The sequence below is a fragment of the Mastigoproctus giganteus genome, chromosome 1, assembly GCF_048544385.1.
Source record: "Mastigoproctus giganteus isolate SK-2022 chromosome 1, ASM4854438v1, whole genome shotgun sequence".
NCBI classification, from domain to species: Eukaryota; Metazoa; Arthropoda; class Arachnida; order Uropygi; family Thelyphonidae; genus Mastigoproctus; species Mastigoproctus giganteus.
In genome coordinates this window covers 13,592,685-13,615,126 of record NC_143575.1, presented here as the reverse complement: position 1 = coordinate 13,615,126, position 22,442 = coordinate 13,592,685, and the positions used below count along the sequence as shown (strand labels likewise).

Sequence of the window (22,442 nt, the reverse complement as noted above, 5' to 3'; positions counted from 1 at the left end):
TATGAGGAAAGGTAGGGTCAAAAATGACCAAAACCAGAATGAAAATTGTTTTGAATGGACCATACCAGTATCAGTTTAGAAAAGGTACTCTCAGAGCACAGCATAAACAGCCAGTACAAGAATAAGATTAAAACTGTTGTTTAATATCTATGTATATCTACCACTGGCAGTTACAGTTATATCCCAAAAGTAAATATACCATGGCAGATATTTACTATTATTTTAGTACAGAAAGTTTATCAGGCCAAAATACATTCAAATATATATTGTTTCTGAGAGCAATACCACTTATTCAAGACTTCAATTTTAATGAGTATCTATACATTTATATATATTAATTATTTTATCACTTATATTTCTCGTTCAAATTATGTTTTTTTAAAAAAAACCGATCAAAACCACAAAATATAACATTTGCCTCTTTAATTTCGCTTGTATTTAAGCAGATGTAAAACTTGGTTCCATTTCTACTCTAAAAATTAATTATGCACTTTGATTACAGTATATCGCAAAGACCAAAATCATGTAATATTCCATATAAACATCTTAAGACAGGCAAATTAATTTTATGGTAAACATAATTAAAGAAATAAAATAATTCCCTAAATTATATAAGAACTTTTTCTTCTGAACTCACTATTAACATTCATATTTTAATAACAATCAGTAGCACTCAAATTTTGATTTTTAAGCACTCTTAAGAAATTGTTTCAATTCCTGGCCAGTGATATGATGTACAAAAATACATTTATACACTTTGTTATATATAAATTGCAACTGTTTATTGTTTTTTTTTTTTTTAATGATTCAATTAAATATACAATTTATGCACACACAGACTCACATAATATATAAATATTCTGTGCAAGTTCTAAAATAAATTAGGAAATTTATTATTCTATTAAAACTATATTTTTAAGTTGCTGTTTTGCACATAATTGATAACAATAGGATGCCAGGTATCTATTAACTATCTATCTGAATGCTAGCATGATCTACAAAGACTATGATGATTTTATGCCATTGGAGCTAGTTATACAGTGTTGTAACTACAGAATGGCAGATCCTGCAAGCAAGGCATGAAAGACAAATACTATCTATCTGAATGCTAGCATGATCTACAAAGACTATGATGATTTTATGCCATTGGAGCTAGTTATACAGTGTTGTAACTACAGAATGGCAGATCCTGCAAGCAAGGCATGAAAGACAAATATATGTACCTGGTGCAAAAGTAGCAGGTTTTCAATCAATTTTTATCTAACTGTGAGCATTTATGAAAGGCATATGGTGTTTAGAACACAGAATGATTGTCATATTTAGTGGTGCTGAAGCATGCTTTTTTTGTTTTTATGTGGACTGTGAAATGCAAATATCTGTATGAGGCACATTAGCCCAGTAAATTCTATCGGAACTACTTACCTATATATCCCTTAGCTGTACATTGCTATAAAATTTGTATTCATTTAGCATCATTTTAATTTACAAATAAATTTTCTTTACTGTACATTTCTAAATGTCCTTCATAGGCTAGCCAGCCTGCTTCTCCCTTCAATTAGCTTTATCTGGCCATATAACTCTCTTCAGTACAAAAAACTGACAATATCATCTAACAATACATTATCTAGATAACTGGATCACAAGTTCTTCTGTGCTTAGCTGTTGGCTACCAACACAAGCAACACTCCACACAGGTATATACTAATGCTGACATTACTTTTTGTTAAGGGAAATGGGGTATCCTGAAAAAAAATTACAAGTATCGAAACCTACCAAGTACCAGTCCAAAAGTTCAAACAAGCAAGATCATATTGCACAAAGTCTCACAAACTAAGAAGCAAACAATCTATCACAATGCACTAAAACTTCTGCACACTTCTGGTAAGTTGCACCAGTGGACAGAATAAAAAAAAAAAAAAAATTTGTTGCTGCTAGCAACCAATGGATGTAAAGTAACAGAGAACATTACTTTAAATAAACCAGATCTTAATGAATGCAGTTAAAAGGGTTCCCAGATTAAGTACTATATTTCTCAACAATACAGCTCATTTTAGCAATACCCTGCAGATCCTAAAGAAAAGACAGCAAAGAAAAAATGGACACCTAATGTCATCAAATTGCAGTTATACTTATGAAGGAAAACTATGTGCTCTGAGGGAATGTACCTAGTGAAAAATAGAGCCCTTCCCCAATTCCTACAAACTGAAAGTTTAACAAAACCACTGAAACAACAACAACAAGCATTAGCTTTAGAAAAATTTCTTTTCTAAATTCCAAACAATATCTTTGGAGTCAGTCATAATTTATGTCTTCTGAACAGGCTTTGGTATAAAATCCTCCCTACTGTGTATACTAGGGCCATCTCGCTAACATGATACATAAGACCCGTGTCTGCATCACACAAAGGCAGGGAAGAGGTGGGGAAGGAGAAGGGGGAAGAAAGGACAGAGTAACTGGTGCTGTGAATACTGGCAGTGCAAGTCCTAGTTGGGAAAAAGGATGTTTCAGGGTTAATGGTACAACTGCGGACTGTAAGAATCCACAAGGGAAGCCATCCTGGCTGCCACTGAGAGTTTTGCTTTATTTTCTAACTGGTTTGGATTTAGATGCACATGCAGGTTGCATACCTATTAATTTCACTGATGAATGCACTGCATCCAGCACTCCCACAGTGTTGCCCTTTCTTGTCCACTGTCTATGACTATCAGGAGCACTGCTGTTTCTGAGAGGTAGACATTGCAGCCATGTTGTCCCAAATGCCCACACGAGGGCGCCACAAGTCACTGATTAGTTGGCAACAAGCAATGAGAAAGTTTCACACTTGGCACCACTAAAGTTTTATTGTGCTAGTGGCGCTATCGACCTGCTGATTAAAACTGGTGCTGACTATAGGATGGATGCCCCCCTGTGGGACTAGGTCATAATGCCACAACAAGCAATCACCACACAGAGATAATCTCTGGAACTCTTCTATTTCTAGTGATGTACACTACGTTGCCCAACCTTCAGCTATCAGACGAGGCCTCTTGGAAGGTCCATCATAGTCAGTACCAAGAATACTTGTATCCGGGGAAGAAGAGGTTGAAGAGGTCAAAGGGTGACCTGGCACAGAGGGTGGTCTATGTAGAGTGTGGTTCATTCCATCTCGAGGTGGCGATATTGGCTCACTCTTGATCTTAATAGGGAGAGGCGACGATGAAGGAGATGGAGTCCCATTATTAAGTGACAAATGAGGAAGGCTACTGACTGTGGCACTTGGGCTACAGAAAGAAGAAACATAAGTATAAGTAGTGGTTATATTTAAAATACTTATTTGATATATAAAAACATAAGAAAAGGAGGAAATCAAGCATAAATTTATAAAGAACCTACACTGAAGCAATATTATTTTAACAAATTAAAATTATGTCAAATGTTGGGCTTCTGTTAACATGTGCAAGTCTTTGTTATATTATTATCATGGAAACCATTCTCTGTTGAATACTGATTCCTCTGAAATCAATCTGATAGATTCCTTCCATAATACTTCCATAAAATCTCTCTTCTTTATTAACAAAGCACGTTCTCTATTCAAAAAGCACTCCGCTGCTGTGATTCCCCATCCACCATACTCACCAAATTTAGCTCCTTGTGATTTTTTTTCCGAGCTTAAAGTCCCTTGAAAAGTCACAGATTTGTAATGTCTGAGGAAATAATTCAGAATACAACACAGGAACAATCAGCAATTTCAAAATTTGGCAGAAGTTGGAGAAGTGTTGCAATCATGTATACAGTGTCAAGGAGACTACTTTGAAATATATCCATCCAAACAGCTAAGCTTAATCACTTCCCAAATATTAGTTAGGTAGGGAACATGACTAAAATGTTTAAGGCTTTAAATTAGTTCAGTTAACAAAATGCTGATGGCATCCTTATACTATGATGGGTGACACATGCACACAAGGGGACATAAATGTAAATTTGAAAAAGATGGCTACAGGACAGATGTACAGAAATTTGCTTTCAGTCAGAGAGTAACTGATTATTGGAACAAACTACCCCTTGGTGTTGTGGAAGTTAATTGGTGAAATATATTTAAAGAAAAAAATTGGGCAGATTACAGTGATCAGCAAAATGAAACTTTTTTTTTTTAACCAAAGATGCTAACATGTTTCTAAACCAGTTTGCACCAATTTCAAATATGCTCTTAGTTTTTTCTAGCATGTGTAGTTTTCATAATACAACTGCTGACAATATGTGTACAAGTTAAGATAATTTCATTACAAAATTCATGAGACTGGTTCTAATTACATTTTTATCAATTTTACAGTTTGAACCCAATAAGCTGGCGGAGTTTAACCAAAATCAGTAGTGGAAGAAAGGGACTTTGGAATTATAATACGGTCAGACATGAAGTCTCAGAGCATTGTAGACAGGTTTCAAGGAAGGCCCATGGTGTCTTATCAATGATTTATTGAACATTTGCTAGTAGAGATAAGAACATCACAATCCCATTATACAAGGCTATTGTTAAACCACACTTGGAATACTGTGTTCAAGTATGGAGACTGCACCTAAAAAAAGACAGAGCTTCTTGGAAGTGTCCAGAGATGGGTAACTCACCTGGTGAGATCGGGAAAAGGTCATCCACATGAAGAGACTTGATTGAGGTGTTTAAAGCTCTGAGAGGCAAAAGTAAAATGAATGAGGGTGAAATTTTCACAGTTATAAATGATTCTAGAACTAGGGACCATAAATTCAAATTACGGGGGAAATGTAATGTTTAGACTGGATTACAGGAAGTTTTATTTTAACCAGAGAGTTATAAATTACTGGAATAAGTTACCTACATGGATGGTTAAGGCTGACAGTGTGGGGCAATTCAAAGGTCGGCTAAATAGTTAACTACAGGAGGACGGAAATGAAATCACCATTATATTTTAGCTCCCTCCCTATTATGGGTATGGAAAACTTTTTTTTCCTTATATTTAACCAGTCACATATCCATTCAAACAAGTGGTACAAATAAAATGTGCTGCCCAACATTATTCTAATCACCTAGCGGGCAACTAAAGTGTAACTAGTAAATTTTCCAAATATTGGTTGTGATTTGGTCAGGAAAGAGCTGCCCATACACAGCACAATTTGTTGAGGTGATTTTTACATTTTCAAGGCATGACAATGAATGAATTTTGCTAATCCACTGGCCTTACCTGAAACAATTTATAATAAAATAATTAAATTATGAAATTATTTGATTATGTATATATGTGAATGTATAAACAATAATAAATAAATAATTATTATTATACTCATGTAGGTTGGCTGAATATGTATACGAGTGGTATAATCAGTCTCATCACAAAAACTAGATGTATTAGAAGAAAACCAAGAACAGATTTAGAATCAGCATCCAAAGATCTGTTTAGTCAACATATTTTTCACTTGATAAAAAATACTCATCTGTGTTATTAGTGGGAATGGACAATGAAGTGGGTAATGCACCCCCCTATTATCATTAGCATTAATAGAGGCATATGATGCAAGAAAGAAAGTTTATACAGCATCAGCCAAAAAAAAAAAAAACCCTTCCCATTTCACCCATCCATTCGCTCCAAATGTTTGTCTAGTTACGCCTTGAATTTATTTAAGCTGTCAACTTCTACGACAGATGGCAGTTTGTTCCAGCAATCAACCACCCATTGGCTAAAGGCAAATTTCCACACGTCTATTCTACAAGAACTGTCTTTCCTCTATTTGAAGTTTTACTTTTACAATTTATTATTACAGTCAAAGACCAGAGAAATGCTTAAAAGTGTTTTCAATTGAGGCTGCAGTTAGACACTCTCGAGTAAAAGAGTTTTCCTCACAATTTATTTTGAGGTCTTCAGCTTGCACAACATGCAAATCAGCCCATGAACATCATACTTAATAAATCATAACACAACAAATGACTGGTGCACAATGTGTTTGTATGTAAAATAAACACATTTTACATATAAACCAGCACATAATGAAAAAACAGTAGATGTATCATGGAATTCCCAAACAACCAACCAACCAACCAACCAGCCAGCCAGCCAGCCAGCCAGCCAGCTTGACATATTACATTATGCTGTATGTAGATGACCTTCAAATCTCAATATTAGTGATAAGTTTCTCACAGACTGCTTTTTTGTACCATGAGAGTTCTTTCAAGGTATCCAGTAGCACTGCTATTTCAGGCAAATATCAATTCTATCAATAGAATTTCTCCTTATTTCATGTTCTCGGAGCTTACAATCCATAGTATTTTCTTTCATTTTATTTTCATATGCTTGTATCTAATTCATGGTAAAGAAATTTCTAAAATACTGAAATTATGTTTTATATTATTTTTGTCACTTCCAGTAAAAGTTTTGCACCTACACTAAAGTGGTTTTATTACAGAAGTGTGAAACAGGATCAGAATATTTTGACAAAAATAGATGGTTAATAATTTTGAGGGCTTTTACTGGCTACTTCAGACATGATGCTTGGTTTAGTTTGGGTTTCATTAGTACATCAGCAAAAGAGGCCATAACATGCCAAAGCCAGGTTATATAAAAGACAAATAAAAAGACAGATCAAGAATTTCAGTGATAATGGAGTGATACTTTCATGGTCTTTTTACTGTATATATTATATTTGTGCAATTGTATATTCACTGCTAATCTGAATGTTGTACAGGCTGAAAACACAGAATAATCCATAGAGGGTTTCCCCTCTATTAGTTATTCTGTGTGGAGACCCTACTTATTTGTGGAAATTTTTTTGAGTCAATCATAACCAGACACTCAATCACTGATGCATTGGTAATCTTCCACTTAGCCTTCTGCACACAAAAAACAGCATATTATTATAATTGAAATACATACACTGACACAATGAATTGAAAATTGCCACCACAGAAGAACAGAAATACACATCAGTGAAATTTAATTGTATACATAATTTTTTCTGGACATTTTAATTATGCTGTTTTATATGTCACTATGCTCTGTTATAATTAACAATGCAAAAATTTCATCACTGCAGTCTAGGGTGCAGGGAGTAATGCACATGAGTCCCAGACTGAAAACAGCCCAAATCCCAATGGGGGACTAAATGCAGGCAAGGAGAATGCCTCCTTGCTGTCCTTTTCTCCATAATTAATTCTTGCACATAGTCCCCCCCCCCCCCAGCACATCATTTTTTGGATCATACCAATCAGAGGACCCCCCCTGACTCTTTTCACTCCACCTGCCAACTGCCCATGACAGACCTGACAGTACGGTATTTTCACTGCTGAATACAGTAGGTAATTTCATAGCTTGCCTGTGATAATGAGTATTATACCATGGTTAACTGAACTCAAAATATTGCTTTCCTTTACTTATTATTTACATCACAATACATATAATTAATGCTTTATTTTATTTATTTATAAACTATACGTTCTACAGAAAGTTGCCTTCCTAATAAAAGTATGTGTGTACTGAATAATAAGTGAAAATTTAAAACAGAAACTTTTGAGAGTTGTACAAGGTGTGGCAATAAAGTTTCCCAACTAGTGCTGTTGTCACGTTCAATGAGTTTGAAATAAATGGAAGTGGTATGCTGTAGTTCAAACTTCTTCCAACAGATGGTGGTACAGAGATGGTCCAGCATGCTGACAGGTTTCAAGTAACAACTAGTTTCATTGGTAGCATTAACACTCCATGTCAATATTTTGCAATGGAGCAATGAACAAATATCAAATTTTTCTTTAAACTAGGAAAATCTACAACAGAAATGTAAGAAATGTTAAAAACTGCTCATGGTGATGAAAAATTAAGTCATAGCACTGTGAATGATACAAGTGGTTGAAAGGTGGACGTGAGGATGTTTGCAATGACTCAAAAAGTGCAAGTCTGTCAAACTCTCAAAATGAGGACAGGTTTGCAAAAGTTTGGGAAATCATGGCAGAAGATCATCGTTTGGCCCTCCAGATGATAGTTGATGAGTTGGATATGAATAAGGACGAGATGACTTGTTAAATTCTGAATGAGGATTTAAGGAAAAAGATCTGTGCAAAATTTGTGCCACACAACCTCATGGATGAGCAGAAGCAATGAAGAGTGTCATCATGCAAAGACTTCATCCAGACTTGTAAAGGCAATCCTAATTTTCTCAACTGTATTATTACTGGAAATGAGTGTTGGGTATTTCAGTATGACCAAGAGATGAAGCATCAGGGCATACAATGGACTTCAAAATCATCACCAAGGTCCAAAATGTTTTGTTTATAGAAATCCAGGATCAAGCTGATGCTGATCATGTTTTTCAACAAACAGGGTACAGTTCAAAAGGAATTTATACCTGAAGGGGAGAGTCAATGCTGCATTCTACGTACAGGTGCTTCAAAGGCTATCGAAGTTCATTTCCTGGGTGAGGCTGCAATTTCAAGAGAAAGGCAGCTGGTTCTTGTTGCACGACAATGCCCCTGCCCATTCAGCACTTGTTGTGAAGACATTTCTAACAAAACATGGCATTGTACAGATCAACTATCTACCCTACTCTACCGATCTAGCACTATCAGACTTCTTCTCTTTCTCAAGGTGAAAGTGCCCTCAAAGGAAGGAGATTTCGGGATATAAACCAAAAAGTAACCATGAAACTGAACACCATTTCTTTGGACACCTTCACTGACTCTTTTCAGAAACTTTTAGAATGGTGTAATAAGTGCGTTCAATCAGGTGGCAATTACTTTTAATAAAAATAAAACCATTTTTGAGCTCCTTTATTTTGTGTTCTTTTTATTGCACCAGTCCAGGAACTTCATTACCACACCCTGCATAATCAGTTTAAAACAACAAGAAATTAATAAACAGTCATCTTGCAATGCAAATCCATATTGTAATAATATATAAGGTAGATAAAAAAAGTATATTAAAAAAGGTGGGAATATCACAAAAACCTTGACTAGTAATATCATAAAAAATTCTCTTGCTATTGTAATAAGGACACTTCTCTGCAAAATTCATTATTTTTCCTTTCCTTATTCCTTTTCCACATTCCTTAGTTTTTCTTTATTCCTTTTTTCCAATTGCTTATTTTTAAAATACCAGGTCAGTATTATGAGGCTGTTTAATTTTGATACAAACTTTACAAGAAATTATCACAATACTAAAAGACATTTTACATTTTGTCACATCTCTGCATATCTTCTGAGATGAAATTAAACTTAAAAAACTTTAAGACTTAACAACTGACATTTTCCCAATTTTCATGCAATAGAGCCTTTTGTTTTAATTTTTAATTGCTCTCTGCAAGCACGACCAGTCATGTAGTCTTTGAAAGTTTTTAAAGTTTAATTTCATCTCAATAGGCACACAAAAATGTGCTATAACATAAAATGCCTTTTAGTACGGTTTTTAATTTTTTAAAAAAAATTGGTATCAAAATTAAACAACCTCCTAACATAAAGAAGTGTCCTTATTACAATAATCTAATACCTGCAGTCAAAATGGCCTTTCAGAATTACATTAGAAATACTCAGTCAGAGAGCCTCTTTTTCTACTACTGGCTAAATTAATAGCCATCAATACATATAAATCATATTGATACAAAAATGTCTTTTACACAAAAAAAAAATCTTGCAACCTTTTCTCATATGGTTTAAAGCAGGAGCATCCAACCTTTTTTTTGGCTAAAGGCCAAAACAGAAAAATGCTGAAGGTTGTGGATTTTAAATGTGGGGGATGCACAACACCTGAAGACTGCCTATATAGCCATGGACTGGACACTCCTGGTTTAAAGTTATGCTTGCCAATTGTTTAAAAATATATATATTAGTATAAAAACCCATGTAAAATGCATATGTATAACTCAGTTATCAGCGAGATTAAACTGTATAATTATAAATTTACTTAGAATGAAAAATATTTTCATTCTTATTCTGTTTATATAAAAATTAATTATGAATGTAATCATAACAGTGTATACCCAGAGAAGTAGCAAGGACTATGTAACTGGTATCCACATGCAGCATAAACAGAGTTGTTTTTCCCTCTCATTTGTTTGGGTTACACTGTATGAGAGCTAAAATACAATCTCTGCCAGAGCACAAATCAATTAGCTACAGCTCTGTGTATACCTTTTATTTTATACAGATATATCATATAGTATATATGCATTCATTATAAAATATTTTGTATTTAAAAAACCATGTAGTTTTATAAATCATTCTTATCTTCAGCCTACTAATTTAGAGTTTATTAGTTAAAAAATAAATAAAAATAAATTAACTACCTCACTAAATTAGGAAAAAAAAAAAAAAACTCTGAAATATCTAAATTCCTTAAATGTAATTTGCTTTCACAGTGAAGATGCTTTTCAGTCTTAATTATATTTAACTAAAAACATACTTACATGTGTGACCCTGTCTGCAAAGCAGGTCCAGTAGTCAGGTTCGCCCATTTCCAGATATTCTAAGAAATCAATGTTGGGTCATGCTAAGCAGCATCATTTAAGGTAATTTTTTAGCTTTAATTTCATAATGTTTAATTAAAATTTAACTTCTGATAAAGAAATTTATAAAATAGAAAAGATACTGTTAAGAAGACTAAATGACCACTGCTTTGTTCAGACAGGATCATCCAATTATTGTAACCTATTTACAAGGTAACAAAGTAAATTAATCTATTAAAAATGTGGTAAATTAATGCTTTATCACATGAACACACATTGTTACTTTTATTGTAATTTTAATAAGTTGTGCATATGCAATTGAAGTGCAGGTCTGTAATAAAATTATTCTACATACTTGTAGAAATTCAGCTGCTAGTAAATGTTCAAACTGGAATTGATGTAGCAAACTAAGGAAATATAGAAATACTTTCTTGTATGGTTGAATTTGCACTTCAGAAATCTTTTGCGAACAATTGCTGGGTTTTATTTTGAAATTTTCCAGATTTTGTATGGTCATATTATAGTTATACAAAAAAAAAAAAAAAAAAAAAAAGTGAAAATTTTCATAGGCTTGATAGTCATCTCTATCTCATTAAGATACATTCACTGATTTTCTATTTGACGATTCTCTGGTTTTATTGTTGACTGAAGAGCTCTACAATGGTCAGAGGTGAAGAAACTCTAACGTCATCTGAATATACTAAGGCATTATTCAGATAAAAAAAATGAGTCCAATAGCAACATACAGGAAGATAAGTCTGTGTTGAGATACTCCATGTGAGTAAGTTCCCACTACAATGTGTGTGTGGTTTGTAAAAAAGAGAAATCTTTGATTCAGCAGCTTTACAAGGATTTTTCAGACTACATCTTGTAATGTTGAAGTATCGTGTGGTCTTCTCAAAAACCATATTGCCAATTCTTTTGTGGTTTGCCAGATTCACCCATTTCTGTAAAAACAGTAGAAAATGGATGTTGCCAGATTTGGGAGGTTAAACTTTGACAAAGTTCTGGAAATTAAAATGAATTAAAGTTCCAAACAGATCTATCAGGGTAATTAACATTTCAAATGATTGGACTGATGGTAAAAAATAACTTATAGTACTTAGGATATCATCAGTAAAAAAAGACAAATGACAAAAACATTGCCATGATTGGCATGCACTGTTACTGAAGTCACGGAAATTCTAAAAAAATTCGCCTTTCTTAACAACTTGAATTAGGTGAATGATCAAAGTACGGAATGCTTCGAAAAGATATGAAAGTATTTCCACACAGAAATTCAAATGCAGCAATCTCTTTTACAGCAGTGATAAAAATGGGAGAGTCTACTTCTCTCATCCACTTCCATTTTTTGGAGAATAATTCTATTTTTCTAACAAATTGTTCTAAATATAGTTTATGGATGAAACCTATGACTGTTACCAAGAAGAATATGCATGTAGAGGCCACAGAAAACTCACAGGAAATAATATATTCACTGTACCCTTAGGAATGCATATTGTGATATTGTTGGATTAATTTTTCTCTAGCATACAGTAACTGCTGGCTATTATCTGTATCTCTTTAGAAAACAACTTATTCCACTAGATGTTTCTCACTGGACATTTTCAGCTCCAAGTTCACAACAAACTCAGTTTAATCAATGTGACTTCTGATGATGAAGTTTTCTTTAGGAAACAATGCCACAATTGAAGAACTAAAGCAAGAAATTCTAACAGCTATGAATCATCAATAAATAAACTCTTGCTAGAGTAATGGAATATTTTGAAAGAAACAACCTTGAATCTTGGATGGATGCTGACAGGGAGTGGGAGCACACAGATTAATAATTTCATGACAGCCATAATATACAGGAATTTTGCTAGCAGGGATAAGGAGGTGATTATCCCCCTTGTATAAGGCAATGGTCAGGCCACAACTTGAGTACTGCATATAGGTTTGGAGACCTCATTTTAGGAAAGATACTGAGCTACTAGAACAAGTACAGAGAAGGGCAATGAGATTAGTGAGTGGAACAAAGATTAATTGTAATCCCCTCTGCGAAAACAAGGGATTTTGTTTTCGCAGAGGGGATTACAACATGCTCAGACATTTTTTTAAAACTCTTTTCAGTGAAACAAACTGATGTTGTTGAAAAATGTAAATGTCAAATGGGAAGTGTTCCCACAGATAATCATAGATGCACTAAGTGTTTTATACCTAAGAGACACTGTTTAAGATTTAGACCAAAATGGATGTTAGATACCCGGACTTCTAATCTCTCTTGGCATAAGCACATCACAAATATTGCTTGCTTCCTCTGCATCTAAAAAACTGGGTTTTCTCTTTCACTCTCAGCATTACTTTTAGTCCAAACAGCTGTTCACTTTGTACAAATAGCAAATCCACCCTAACAAGGAATACTGTTCCCACATCTGGCTTGGCGGGGATGGAGTTCCCTCAAAACCTCTGTCAGGCTTCTAGATTCCATTCAAAGGAGGGCAGTTATGTTAATTAATTACTCATTTCTAACAAAGTATATTTATCAGTGATATTGATGATGGTATATTAGGCTTAGTGTCGAAGATGATACAAAGATTGGCAGGGTTCTTAATGACAGTAATGGCAGTGTGCTACTGCAACAGGATCTAGAAAATTTGGGAAGATCGGCTGAGAAGTGGCAACTGAAGTTTAACATTGACAAATGCAAAGTACTGCATATGGGTAGAAGTAACCCCAGAGGAACATACCAACTGTGTGGTACTACACTTAGGGTGGTAGAAAATGAAAAAGACGTGGGAGTAATTGTGCAATCAGATATGAAGTTTTCTACCACCCTAAGTGTAGTCTTCAAAAAATATAGAAGTTTTAGAACCCATGGAATTTTGCTAGCAGGGAAAAGGAGGTGATTGTCCCTTTGTATAAGGCAATGGTCAGGCCATGCCTTGAGTACTGCGTACAGGTCTGGAGGCCTCATTTTAGGAAGGATGTAGATTTGCTTGAGTGTGTACAGAGAAGGGCAACAAGACTGGTGAGAGGAATGAAGGGTTCCTCTTACCAAGAGAGGCTTAAGTTCTGCAAATTGCAGCGGCTGGAGACGAGGCACCTGCGAGGTGATCTGATTGAGGTGTATAAGGCCTTGAATGGGTTGAGCATGCTGAATTCTGATGGGATTCTTCCACTTGTTCGGATTACGAACCTAAGGGGGCATAAATTCAAATTGAGGAAAGACAGCTGTAGAATAGATGTACAGAAATTTGCCTTTAGCCAGTGGGTAGTTAATTGCTGGAACAAACTTCCATCTGTTGTTGTTGTGGAAGTTGATAGGTTAAATAAATTTAAGGAGGAACTGGACAAACGTTTAGAGGGAATGGTTATGTGAATATTTTTTTTTGGCTGATGCTACATAAGCTCATACGCTTGCTTTCTTGCATCACATGTCATGATTACTATTACTGTCACATGTCACGATTACTATTACTGCCTCTCCACTCTCTGCCTCATAGACATTCTGTTTCTGCTACGTCCCTTTTCTATAGATACTTCCATGGACACTGTTCTTCTGAATTGGCTTTTATATAATTCCTGCTTCTATATTCCAAAGTAGTCTGAACACATGCAACAACCAATCAACATCCTTTTACTGTCCCACTTCAAACTCACAGAACCAACTTTTCTTCTTACTCATTTATCTCTTCAACTTCTGTTTTCTGGAACAACCTTCCTTCATACATATATATCCTGAAAATTACGATCTGCAGAAATTCAAGTCTAATGTCAACAAGTAAATCCTTTCATCTGCTCAACCTGTGCACAGTACTAAGTACTATGGGTTCTAAAACCTCTTGTGCTTGGGATTTTCATAAAAGATGAACTGATGAGCTTAGGGAAAGAGGATAAAAACATGAATTGGATGAAAAATTGGGAATACAGAGTTCATAAAATAAGTACAAACCAGTGCGAAATCATTTTATTCAGAGAATGGCAGGTCAAGGATTTTCTTGCATATGTTAGCACTAGAAGGAAAGAAATGAATTACATTAATTAAACTGGCTAATCCATGTGTGACCAATCCACAAGTTCCAGTCAATATCTGTAAAATTATAATGGGGAATTTCAACTTTGATCTGATTATCAACAGTGATTATTCATGCATTAAGAATCTTCAGATAAAAGAACCAATAGGTGGCAGTGATCACAGTGTATTGATTCAGGATTTAAATTAAGACATAACTGCCATCAAGGGTAAAGGGAGGAGTTTTTGCTTTCGTAAAGGTGATTAGGGTGATCTCAGACAGTTTTTAAATTCGATACAGTAGGACCTACTGATCATGTTACCATCAGTAAATAGGAAGCATTCAAGTAATTAATCATAGCAGCTACCAGGTTTTTCATACTAACTAAGAAATATTCTTCAAGACATAGTCCTAAATGGATGTCAGATGAACTGTGAAACCTGGCAGAGAATAAAAGTGCATGGGATGCATGAAAATTATCATGCAACACAGAAGCCTATGATAGATATAAACTAGTCTGTAATCAAGTCACAAAGGAATTCAGGTAAGAAAAGGCAGATTACAAGAAATCTTTGGCAAAGGATGCAAAGAAAAACAGCAAAGACTTCTTTACTTATGTAAACACTATAAGGAAGGGACTGAATCAAATTGGTCCACTCGATGGTTTGACTACTGATGATCCTGCTCAGGTTGCTGACAAAGTGAATGAGTATTCTGCATCTACATTCACACATGATGAATTCTTTAGGGAAGGGGATATGAGAAGTTTATCAAGCTCTAACAGGGAGCTAAATGATTTTGTAATAACTGAGAGGAAATTGGAAAAGAAATTGTTGAAGTTAAATGCAAGAAACGGACCTAGGGTGGATGGGATTTATCCGGTTATATTAAGGGAGGCAACAAAGGAAATAAGCAAACCCTTAGCCATAATTATGAAAGCATCCTTGGATTTAGGGGAGGTTCCCACAGACTGGACATGTACAAATTTATCTCCAGTTCACAAAGGGTGACACGAGTAATTACAGACCTGTTACTTTAACTTCTGTTCTGGGGAAAATAATGGAGTCACTGGTAAAAGAAATAATGCAGGATCATCTAGACAGGGCTGTAATTATACTTCAAACACAGCATAGGTTTGTTAGGAGGAAATCTTATTTGACCAGTTTGACTGGTTACTACCATGTGGTCACAAAGGAACTGGAGGCAAAAAATAATTCTAATATCATATATTTAGATTTCAGAAAAACTTTTGATACTGTTGCACATAAAAGACTGCTGTACAAATTGCAGCAGTGTGGCATTAAGGGAAAGTTGCTGCCATGGATAAAGGGATGGTTGAGTGGGAGAAGACAGAGAGTGGTAATCAATGGACATTGCTCTTCGCAGACTAATGTTATTAGTGGATTCCCCCAGGATTAGGTGTTGGGCTCATTGTTTTTTTTTTTTTTTTACTATATTTATCAATGATATTGATGAAGGCATATCAGGCTTAATGGCCAAGTTTGCAAATGATACAAAAAAAGGTTAGCAGGGTGATTACTGACAGGAATGATAATATACTACTGCAACAGGATCTAGAAAAATTGGGCAGGTGGGCTGAGAAATGGCAAGTGAAGTTTAGCATTGATAAATGCAAAATACTGCATATGTTATATTGGTTTTAGAAATAAATCTGATACCTGCAGCTTGCTTCTCCACCCAATACACAAATGAGTTCTTTCCACTGCATTCATAAGATTTGTTTACTTATGGAAGTCAAAAGTCCTCTAATCCTCAAGCAGAGAATGTACTCATCTGTACAATGGACAAGTAAACTGCTAAATGACTTTCTGGATGCTTTAAATTAGACATTATTTAGCTGACATATGGGTTAGTGCAATCGCACAATTTTTATATGCAGTAAACTACCAAGGTAGATGAATTGGCATTGTTTTAATTATATCTCATATTGTGAATGCCTTCATGAGTTTCAATTGTGAAGGTATTCACAATATGAGATATAATTAAAACGATGCCAATTCATCTACCTTGGTAGTTTACTGAATATAAAAATGATGCGATTACACTAACACATATGTTAGTAAACTCCTTCTTAGTGTAAGGCTCTATCCATAAAGATGTCTCTTAGTCTAACATTATTTAGCTTTAACTTAATTATAATCATATTATGAGAACCAGATTGTTATTCAACAGTGCTAAGAGAATGTTTCATTCTACTAGGGGGGGGAAGAAGGGGAATCTAAATCTTAAAAATGTCTGGTTTTTGGGCAGTTTCAGATGTTCTACTTTTAGTATATATTTTAATGGAGCTAGGTTAACAAATTCAGATAGAAGAGCAAATCCCCCCCCCACCTCCTGTGAGTTATTCTAGATTTTTTTTAAACCTACACTACATCTTACACTAGTACAGACACACAGTCCCCAAAGCATCCGATTAGCATTGGCATGGGGTCTTATACCAATACTTATACCATATATAGGAAAAGACCTATGTCCCTGCACTGGACAAGAAAGCAGATGAAGAAGAAAAGGAAGACATTTGAATGATTTATAAAATATACAAAAATAATTCACTATTGATTTTTCATGATTTATAATTTCTATAATGTTATATTTTGTTTTTCTAAGGCTACATATACACTATATGTATATATGATTTATAGGTAGACCACGAGAAATTTTTTCAAGTTTAAATGGATTATGTTATTAAAAAGGGTAAGAAAAGCTGATCCAGTGCAGGTCAAAATTTTTATGAGACTTCCGAAGGATGTTTACATTTTCAAATATGCCGCTAAATGCTTATAATAATAAAATTGATAATTAATGTTTTTTTATTAACATAAGCATAATATCCCAGAACAGCCATCTCAGAGTAGGAGAGTGTTGCATATATTGTTAGAATATAAAAACAACAATGTTATTTAACAAAAGGGAAATCAAATTTTAGTCTTTTATACACTGTGTTAAGAGATGCTTTGGTGGTCAGAAACTGGGAAATGATTTCCTATTCAGAATTCAGCAAGTGTGTCAGTTTGACAGAGTTAAACAGGAACCAGTGATCCATTTTTTGTCTGTTAAGTTTAGGAACATACTAAGGGATGCATCTAGTACCCTTTGGAGATGTTCTTGGGCAGTGACACCCAAGAAAAAAAAAATTTCATCCTCAACATATGGTACCGTGTGACTATTAGTTATGAAGAACTTCCTGCTGGAGGTAAATTGGTTTTCTGCCTTCCACAGTTAATTTATCTAGATATTAAATACTCTTCTGTATCCAATTTGGCTAGATGGCAATGTGCAACTCAAGGCCAGCACTCTGCAGAACTCCGTAGAGTAATACAATGCTATTTGTTTTGATGTATCAAGTGGGCTTTGAAGTACTATCAAAGCCTTATTTCAAAATATTCATTCATATAAAAGAGACATTGAATTAATATAGAGATGAAGAAACTGAAAACAAAATTCTATTTAAAATCAATCTCTCAACACTCAGCAGTAACTGGATTTTTAAAGAATACCAAAAAAAAAGGAAACATTTATTTACTGAATAATGATAAATGACTACAACTGATGCTAAACACAAATAATGTGCAAGAGTATGTCTAACCCATCCCTGTATATTTATATAAATGTATACAGTGAAATTGCATGTATACAATGGCTAATTTTTACAAGATGGGCATAACTTATTTATATATATAGTGACAAGCAAACAAGGTTTGCTACTTATTGCATTAATCTTGTACTGTGAAGGCCTTATGCCACATCCATAGGTTTGGTCATTGCTATGTACACAAATAGGCTATGCCCTACTTGTAAATTAATATTTTACAGTTCTAGTATCACGAAGTTTTATTCCCTAAATTTACTTTACTTTACTTGCATCTCACATATTGTGGATATATCTTGCCACTGGGTTGTTCAGGTCTTCCCAACTGACAAGATTCCATAAGAGTTGAAACCATGCTAGTACACCTGTCACTTTAGAGACAGGTATATTAGTAGATGAGTTAGCATTAGCATTAGTAGAGACATATGATGCAAGAAAGCAAGCTTATGTAGTATGAGCCAAAAAAAAAAGGGGGGGGGGAACCACTTCCACTTCACCCCTCTGTTCATTCGAAATACCTGTCCAACTGAGCCTTAAATTTATTTAGGCTATCAACTTCCACAACAAGAGATGGAAGTCTGTTCCACCAACCAACAAACCGCTGGCTAAAGGCAAATTTCCACACATCTATCCTACATCTGTCTTTCCACAATCTGAATTTATGCCCTCTCAGGTGATTATTCTGAGCAAGAGGAAAAATCCCATCAGCATTGAGCATGCTCAAACCTTTGCAAGGCTTTATACACCTCTATCAGATCACCTCGCCAGTGCCTAGTCTCCAGACACTGTAATTTGCAGAACTTAAGCCTTTCTTCGTAAGAGCAACAATTTGTTCCATTTACTAATCTTGTTGCCCTTCTCTGTACTCGTTCCAGCAGCTCTACATCCTTCTTGAAATGAGGCCTCCAGACCTGTATACAGTACTCAAGGTGTGGCCTGACCATTGCCTTAAACAAGGGAATAATCACCTCCTTATCCCTGCTAGAAAAATTGCTGTATATCATTGACAAGACACCATGAGCTACTCTTGCAAGCTTGTCTGCACTGCTCAGAGAACTTCATATCTGCCTGCACAATTACCCCCAGGTCCTTTTCATTCTCTACCACTGTCAGTGTAGTACCACATATTTTTTATAACTAACTGGTCATAATAAAAATGCAAAAACTATTTATATATTATATCTCTTATTTCACAGACAAGATTTATTGCCTAATTTAAAATGAAAATAATAAAATGGTTCTTTGCATTAAAAAATTGAACTTTTTTTCAGTCCAGTTACATCAATCAATCAATCAATCATGAGTTACCATCAATAACCTGCCATTCAATTTTCATGTGTGGGCAGCATGCAAATACCAAGTGCATTTTTTCAAGCAAAAAAAGGAATACAGCCTCTCCGAAGTTAAAAGTGTCACTGCTACTTTTTTCATTTGATCTTTATAAAAGAAGTTTGTTTTCTTAACATTATTATTGAATCATCTCTCTCTCTTTCTCAACTTTTTTATATTTTATATACACATAGTTAACTACCAGGAAGAAAGGCCACGGCTTCCAGCAGTGACACAGCATGCATGCAACACACCAGTGCAATCCACTGAGACCTCAACCAAAGCCCCTGACACTCATATTGAACTGATAAAATAATGGGGACCCAACATCGAATTTTGCACTGCATCCAAAAGAGTTTGCAATGCTAGTGACTTCATATCAGATAAGACAGTTACTGTAATCTGGAAAATTTCTCTTCTGATCTGCAACAATATCACTACAAACATGACCTTTCCTGTACATGAAATTATAAAGCTAGAAAAAGTTTCTTGCTAATAAAAATAATCTAGGAGTATCTAAATGAACAATTAGAATAAAAAGAAAATTCAGTAATTTATAATTTCTTTACTAATGTCTTCTTTTTTTACATGTAAATTTTGTGCTGTGAAATTTATTTTACAGTTATTCCATGGGCAGTATCACACGAGTCTATTCTTCATTCACTTATTCTTTGTAAATTGTAAATCTTGTTACTATAATTACCACTGAAGGACAGACAAACTTCCTGAAATGTGTACTTCTCTGTGCAGTTATATACACAAAGGTCAAGAATAATGGCATTGTCAATGGAGTGGATAGTATTAATTTTTGTCTTAAAGCAGCAAATTATTCAGATAGAAGGTGACTTTTAAAATGAAAATAACAAAATGGTTCTTTGTGTTAAAAAAAAGTGAAATTTTAGATTCATTTACCATCAATACATGAGTTAACCATCAATAAAATGTTCAGTCAAACATTTCTCATTAATTTATAAAATACTGTTTTTCACATACGGCACTGTTTTAGTTCAATTTCTCATCTATTATTATTTTGATTTAAGAATAATATCATAAGCTTACCTTGAATGAGATAACCCAGAAGGAGCAGACAAAGGTCCCTGTGTTGACCAACTGTGTAATAAACTTGGAGAGTTGAATCCTGCTAAACCAAGTTCTGAACTCAACTGAAAGTCACCTGCAATATTAAAATCAAATACAAATCAGGCAACTGTGAATTGATTTTAGCATGTTTCATTTTGCAAAAAAAAAAAAAAAAAAAAAACTATATAAAATATTTCCTTGCTATCTTTTTTTTCTTGTCATATTGCTAAAAACATTTTCATATATCTCAGGATGAACTATACATTTTCATATATAACGAGACTTTATATGCACTTCTTTATATGTCAGTGCAAGCGATAATGACATGGCTGTAGCCATTTTACTGCAACTTCTTCATAGTAGATATCCTTGCAATTGTCCACCAGTAGGGCAAATGCAGGTGGCAGCTATATAATATATATATATAATGTTATGCTTCCTCTGTTCTGCTCTGCTCTGCTCTATATGCACTATTATATCCTTTTGCCAATAAATGAACTGACATAGCAGCCTTATGTACTTTACTTTCCAGACAACAGCTACATTAGGCAATTTATTTGAATCATCTCATAACATCAGAGGAACAAGACTTTACAGATAACACAAAAAAAAATAAATTACAGTTTCCCATTAACCTTCAAATTTTACATAATTACAACACTGAAATTTATTTTTTTGAATACGAGTCAGCCTCACATGGAGAGCTCATAAAATTATGAGTTCTAAGGGTGATTACTGGCACAATAAATGTCCTTAGCTGAAATCTGCAATTACATAATATTCAAATTATACCTGGCAACTTTTAGAAATCAGAATCTGAAAATTTCTAATACAGATCCTTCTTTCTACCAGAATGTGGGAGAAGTGTAGTCCAACTCATTCTTTACCAATTATTATTATTAATAACAATTATTTAGTTATTACCAACTGTAACATTGTCAGATGATTTATGATGATGCTCAAGTAAACTGCCTTGTCCACATTGCTACTTGAAATCAAGAGACAAAGCACATTCTATGAAAACATCCAAAATCATATTCCTCCACCAATATTATACTGTATATTGGTATACATTATACAGTATCCATTGTTTTATATGCTTCAATCCAGATGTTTCTTCCACCATTTTGAAACAGTAATGGAAGATTACACCCTACCAACAAGAATAATTATCTTTTGTACTACTACATTCACATTTGAAGCTGGTGAGACTCTTTCTTTTCACCATTGCTAGTGAACAGAATATGGCAGTGAAACCCCCACAAACATTTACATATGTGTATACACCTTACACACATATAACAAAGTTAATTTTACTTTATTTGGATAATCCAGGCAAATGCAAAGTCTTCACTGGTGCTAATAAAGTGGATATATATATAATCCAGTACTTCCATACAATAGATTTGGGTATACATAGTAAAGGTAAATGTTTATCTTGGTCTACTTGAAGGGAATGAATGAATTTTTAATATCAGTACAAATATGGCAGCCAACCAAAGGAGTTAAACTAAATATTCATTAACAGGCCATGTCTGGAAATCATTTTTATGAGCATCAGTTTTCGATATGTCAGTTTACATAACCATGTAGATCCAAAACAGATAACACTTTCCAAGATGAAAACTGATTTTCTAATATAATACCCCAGAACTCATGATTAATTTTTAAGCTCTGTGCATTTCTTGTAGAACTATGCCCAATACAAGTAAATTAATTAATTTAATTAGTACTGTTTTAATCCCTGCTTTATGTGTCCTAGAACAGACATCTCTGCAACATTCTGTGGATGGATTTGCAAACAGCCAGAATGGATTTAAGTAAGAAATATTTAAAATAAGACATTTTTCCATGTGAAGTATGTTAATTAGTTTATTGGTATGCAAAGGATTATTATTAGTAATGGCAAATGATGCAAGGAAACAAGTTAATACAGCGTCAACCAAAAAAAAAATAAATAAATAAAAATACTACCCATCTCATCTGTCCATTCTATCTAA

At 34.3% G+C, this 22,442-nt stretch overlaps 1 protein-coding gene across 2 annotated transcripts in view; it reads right to left on the bottom strand.

Moving 5' to 3' along the window:
• Window positions 1-1,098: 1,098 nt before the first annotated feature.
• Window positions 1,099-22,442, bottom strand: part of LOC150090564 (myocyte-specific enhancer factor 2-like) — a 318,621-nt gene continuing 297,277 nt past the window's right edge. For both annotated transcript variants that reach the window (XM_090371613.1, XM_090371622.1), the window contains exons 10-11: window positions 20,422-20,536; window positions 1,099-3,260 (exon numbers count right to left, since the gene is read on the bottom strand). In XM_090371613.1, coding sequence (XP_090227739.1) covers window positions 2,990-3,260; window positions 20,422-20,536 — 386 coding nt within the window. In that variant the 3' untranslated portion in view covers window positions 1,099-2,989. The remainder of the gene's footprint in view (window positions 3,261-20,421; window positions 20,537-22,442) is intronic.